Source organism: Centruroides sculpturatus, unplaced genomic scaffold, assembly GCF_000671375.1.
Source record: "Centruroides sculpturatus isolate CEXI.00-Female unplaced genomic scaffold, Cexi_2.0 scaffold2889, whole genome shotgun sequence".
Taxonomy (NCBI): Eukaryota; Metazoa; Arthropoda; class Arachnida; order Scorpiones; family Buthidae; genus Centruroides; species Centruroides sculpturatus.
Genome location: NW_019387014.1, coordinates 5,591 through 11,507, shown reverse-complemented (window position 1 = coordinate 11,507; position 5,917 = coordinate 5,591). Strand labels below are relative to the sequence as shown.

Genomic DNA, 5,917 nt, shown 5'->3' with positions numbered 1-5,917 from the left:
GATATTATTTAAAAAATTCACCAAAAATCAAATTATCATTATGTTCATATGAAAAAATCACGTACATTTATTAATATCTTTAGTTTAATAGTTTAGAATAATTATAATTCCTTCCAATTATAAATACCTATTGTTAGCAAAAGGTGGCAACAATGCACTCTGAAAATAAACGGGCAGTTCTTTATAGCTTGTGCGGGAGTAATTTGTGTCTCCTTGCTGCTGCTGTTATGTTGTGTTACGTATTGTGTTTTTCATATTAAAAATCTGATTTTAATACCCACAATGTCGGCTACCAATGCTATGTGCTTATTATGTGAAAAAAAAAAAAACTTTCAGCAATGATGCGATGAAGCCGGCGAAAATGAAAGACCGCTTGGAAAGGATCCATTCTGATAAGAAAAACAAAGATTTTGAGTATTTCAAAATACTAAAAGAGAAATTGTGAGTTATATATTAAACATCTTGATAAATTAAGAAACGACTTTAAAGCACGTTTCGAAGACTTGGAGAATATACATGTTCCCGAATGATTTGCTAATCCATTCGATGTAAAAATAGATAATGATGGTAGTGTATCTGGATTAGAAGATGAACTGATTGAAATATATGTAGATCTCGAAGCCAAAGCCTTTGTTTAAAAATAAAAACCTCAGTGAATTTTAGAGCAATAAAAATATTGCCACTAAATATCCCAAGTTCAGAGAAGAAGCCGAACCTTTCTTACTTGCATTCCTAACTTCATACGTGGCTGAAGCTGATTTCAGCCAAGCAATTTTGACAAAACGGAGGAAAAGATTGAACTTGGAAAAGCGTGGTGATTTGCGAATAAAACTTACCAATTTTCAACCGAATATCAATAATCTTGCCGCTTCTCTTCGGACACATCCATCCCACTAATATCAACTATTTTAATAAAAACGTATGTCTACATATTTTAAGGCATTCAATTGTAGTCGCAAAATGACAGTAAGAGATTTTTTTCATCCAATATAACTTATGTTATGTTTTGAAAGATAATTGTGTATTTTACGTATTATGACACGTACGGTTTAAGAACTATAAGCAAATTTCCATCTATTCATAATTTTGCTATTTAAGATTATAAAAAGGTGGAAAATATCTCCTTTTTCTGTTAATGTAATTCGGTGGATTTTATAAGATATGGGAACTATAAATTATTTCGTTGGATTGTTACATATGCAGGTCTCCTTATTGCTTAACATTAGAACTGCAAAAATGAAGTAATGTGTTTGTTAAATACTTAATCTGGCGGTCGATAAGAAGGCAAATATTCTATAAACAGGATAAAAAGTTAGGGGACCCTTAGTTTAGATAAATATATGTTAAAATAGCTGAAAAATCGAATAAAAGGAATGTCTTATTTAAAAATGAATTTCTATAAATGAGAAAAAATTTTCATATTGTTATAGTTTCCATTGGATAAAGTTCGCTGTCTGAGGAACTTGGGATGCTTTGGAATGAGACATCCTTTCGCCCAACCTAAAAGACGTTCCATCAGAACCAAATTCCTTCTGTATACCCATCAAGATCCTTAGTTTAACGAGATTTTGATTCCCGATCAATTAGAAACCATCGGCAGTTCGAAATTTAACTCCCAATTGCCAACTAAAGTTATAGTTCATGGATATTTGGATAGCACCCTTCTAACCACTTCGATGAAGGTAAATTAGTTTCTAGCATTATTGAACGTGCGATTTTTCCGTTCAGTTTAATAAATGATGTTGTTTTAGAGGTTGACACACGAACTATTGTGGATTGGTTTATAGGAAGCACCTTTGCATCGTACGCTCAAGCAGCGGCTAATATAAGAGTAGTGGGAGCAGAAATTGCATTTCTCATGGAACGTCTTCAGGTAATATCTTGACACACCGGTTATAAAGAAAATTTGTTTTTTTAGGAACGTTCTTTATCCTGCAGCTCGTTAAGGGGGCTAAATTAGAGACTTTTCATCTCATCGGTCACAGTTTTGGAGCACACGCTTGTGGATATGCGGGCAAACGACTGAGCAATATCGGAAGGATAACGGGTAATTCGAATGTGATTCAGCCAAATTTTTTGTAAAATATTAACAATCGATTTGATATCTTCAGGTTTGGATCCGGCAGGTGCTTATTTTCGTAACGTTTCTCGTAAGGTTCGATTAGATGCTTCGGATGCGATGTTTGTCGACGTTATTCATACGAATGCAGCCGAATCAATATTTAAAGGTATACGTTTCAATAGAAGTATTTCCTGCATATGGTTTTAAGGAAAATTTAAAATATGTGCGTATTTTAGAAAGTTCGTGTTGCGCCCATTCTTTTAGAATAAATGTAACTTATTTATTCAAACAAAAGAGGATTTCACATCATAAAATGTCGACAATGAAATTTACGTGGCTCAATAACTAAAAGACATATTTTGTATTTTTATAAATGAAGTATGAATTACAGTACGACTATAGTGAACTGCTTCTTTTCGGTTACTTCCTCCCTCTACTATATAAAAATGAAAGTATAGGTAATCCCCTTATAATACGTGAGTTACGTTTCAAAAAATTGCCGTTTTATGCGAATCCGTGTTATACGAAACAAAGAACTAGTGCGAAAAGGGGGGTTAGGTTCCAAAAATTGAAAAACATGTTGTTAAATCCTTATTTAAATCGGATTTATTATTCATTTTTTTCATAGGTAAAATACTTATTTATTATTTAAGTAAATCTTTTACCAGAGGATTATTCATTTTATATGATGATTTCAGCTTGAGCCTCATCAACTGGTAACAGTTTTTGGATGCGTTCGTTAATAGCGGTCGCTCTGGAACGGGAGTGCGCTGCTGTTTGTAGGCATTTAGGAACGACGGTGAAAGAAAGATGGCGGCGCCTGCACTATCGATAGTATCGTGTGGAGGAATCTATAATTCTAAAATGAGCTTTTAGAGGCATAAGAAGGCTCCCAATTATAAAATTTAACCGTTAAATGGATTATTTGTTGAAAGAGCATTCAAAGTAGCCACGAAAACAATTAGAATGCTCGCGCGGAGTTACGCGGAGGTATAAAAGAACGCATCCTTTATTACATTTTATGTTGTACAAGGATTTTACTCAATTCCCGAACCGTGTTAGAGTGAACCCGTGCTATAGAAATTCCGTATTATACGGGGGATGTTCCCAATTCTCGAACCTGTCAAAGTGAATCCGTGCTATAGAAATGCCGTGTTATACGGGGGTTACCTGTATATCGCGAGAAAATCATACAACTTTACGTGGTGTACTTTTTAATCATAGATGTAATTGGTGATATACAGTGTACAGGTTAACTTCTGTGTAACAGGTTCTGTGGAATATGCTTGTGCGCGAGTAGACTATAGGTACAGTACAATAAGTATCCCATTCATTCCTCACATATCTTATTTCGTCGGCGAGTTCTGAATATTTAAAAAATTTTTTGTTTGCACGTAGTAATTTATATGTGTACGCAATACGATAGAATGTCGGCAATTTAGTTGTTTGATAGTTCGACATGTCCAGTAATCTAAAATTAGACTATTCTCTGGTATTGACACTGTTTCACAGGACTTGGCAACAGTGCTTCCACTAGTTAAAACTCCAGTTTGTATTAAATTTGAACACTTCCATTAAACAAAGCACGATGTCGATATTAATGATTGTTAAGTTCGACATCCTTATCTGGCCATTTGGAGTTTTCTGTGTTTTCTCCACGTCTAAAACGCTTAAATAGGGGCCAGTTTCCCTTAAAAAGACTATCCGGAGGGCACCCCCAGCAGATCGCCCAAGTGTTGCGTTGTCATAACCAAACAAACCAGCGATGACAGCGATCTCGAATATTTTTATCAGTAAGTCGTTAATAGTTGACTACACGCTTTCAATTCCTTTATGTGTCGTTGAATTTACCTTACTTCCAATTAACCGACAATCTCCTTAATCAGTGTCAAATTACCGAGATTGTAGTATATTACTTTTGTTATTTAGTTATGTCAATGTAAGTAAATCGATGCATATAGTAAAGACTTGTTAATTAATATGGTATAATGTAGTTTGTTGTTGTCGCGAGATATTCTAAGAATGGCGGTTTTTATCTTTCTCGATTAAACAGTGGAAATTATCGTTAAGTATTATGAGTAAAGCACGATTTGTCTTCGATATTTTTGACTATTTGGAAATATTTTTCAGGTTTCGGGACGAACGAAATGATTGGCCATGTCGACTTCTTTCCTAACGGAGGTCACAATAATCCCGGATGTAAAACTCTGCGCGAAAAGAAAAAATCTAGGACCTTCTTAGAATGTAAGTAAATGATTCTTAACATGGTTTTCATTGTGTTTACTAAGTACAGTTCCTATGGTATATGGCTTGTTCTCTCTAGAATGTTATCTCGCAATCCACGTGCTACCTATCTCAATTCGGATCAGGATCTGAATGAAGTGTGTATAAGTAGACTAAAATAAGTAATTTACAAATATATAGTAATGGGTGTTGAAACAAGCAGAAATTCAAGCCATTTTGTAATACAAAACTGTGATGATTAAAATAGGAATCAAACTCGGATTATTCATTTACAATAGAAGAATACGTAACTGTTGTCCAGAGAATATAGATTTTCATCTTGATTATAAAGCAAAATATTTCAGGTAGGCAGCTTTATATATTGCAGAAGAAATTCGCTAATCCTGTCGGGGACTACTTTATTTTTAACCGTTTCTGCTAAGTGCGCCTTTTGAAATCATAACCATAGTGAGTTTGGACCACATATCAGCCCCACATTGGGTGGTGACCGTGTGGTGAGGAGCGACCCGCATACTTCCCATGAAAAGTGTAATAGATTTTCTACCTCTCTGATTTCCATCTTGGGATTCCCAAAGCGTAGAATGAGCCCATAAACGCCCGGGCATTCATATGTCGGATCCAATGGAACTAGAGTGGTGCAGGATTATCGAAAATGCCGGTTTACACACGCTTTTATATTTTGGCAAACTTCGATATTGTAAGAGATCTGATATTACTGTACGTTTTATTGGAATCTGTCGAGTGCATAAAATAGTTGAACACTGGTAATTGGTCACAAGTACTCGCGCAGGTCACGTGGTGTTTTATGAGTTAAATTGGGGCCAGTTTGCCATAGAAAATATTCAATGGAAGCATACTTCCTTTGGTAGGTCTCCCATCTATTTCATTGTATTAATCAACAATTCCATGAATTGTTAAAATATAACAGTATTTTGCTATTCTATTTATAAGTTTTGTATATTTTTCTTTTAAGTACTGTATATTAAATATCAGATTTTTCTTTTTCTTATATTTTCAGTCATCAGACCTCAAATAGAATGCGATCATAGACGTGCCATAGAGTTCTTCATCGCATCCATTAGATACCCGGAATGCTTCGTTGCTGTTTCGTGCCGTAGCTATTTGGATTTTTCAGCAGGAAGATGCAGTTGCTCCGACGAAACACCTTGCGTTTTCATGGGATTTTATGCAGATCAATTCGAACATCTCATAAGGAATACATCTGGCATCTTTTATCTAGATACTAGTAGTGATTATCCTTACTGTGCTAAAAATAGACTTATTTTCAATTATAGTATGAAAACTCGGTCACTTAGAAACCATTAATACTGGAATTTCACTACCATAGAAAAAGGCTATAAAGTTATTTAATATCTGTATTAATTCTTTTGAATTACTGTATTTCTGTTTCAGGGGCATGTAGTTGATAATATATTAATTATAAAACCAAATATATTTTTGTATTATCCTTTATTATGGATGATTTGCTGTTTTTAAGGTAAATTACGCATACCGTGTAAATCAACAATCTGATGGTATGTATATTACTTTCTTTTAAGAGAAATAAACCCATAGATGACAAAGTAACATTGTTCGTCTTTTCGTTTCAGT

At 34.4% G+C, this 5,917-nt stretch overlaps 2 protein-coding genes across 2 annotated transcripts in view; one reads left to right on the top strand and one right to left on the bottom strand.

The window, feature by feature from the left end:
• The window catches only part of LOC111616049 (pancreatic lipase-related protein 2-like), a gene marked incomplete at its 3' end in the record, with an annotated part of 3,279 nt that extends 2,394 nt beyond the window's left edge, over positions 1-885 (bottom strand). Inside the window, exon 1 of the mRNA XM_023357488.1 lies at positions 837-885. Within this exon, the coding sequence (XP_023213256.1) occupies positions 837-885 (49 nt within the window). The remainder of the gene's footprint in view (positions 1-836) is intronic.
• Positions 886-960: 75 nt separating this feature from the next.
• LOC111616051 (pancreatic triacylglycerol lipase-like) lies at positions 961-5,600 on the top strand (the record flags this gene model as incomplete). The annotated part of the gene is made up of 8 exons (XM_023357489.1): positions 961-966; positions 1,431-1,509; positions 1,588-1,682; positions 1,754-1,873; positions 1,939-2,047; positions 2,112-2,228; positions 4,193-4,306; positions 5,325-5,600. Coding segments are annotated over exons 1-8 (916 nt in total), but the record flags the coding sequence as incomplete, so codon positions are not given.
• Between the last annotated feature and the right edge of the window lie 317 nt (positions 5,601-5,917).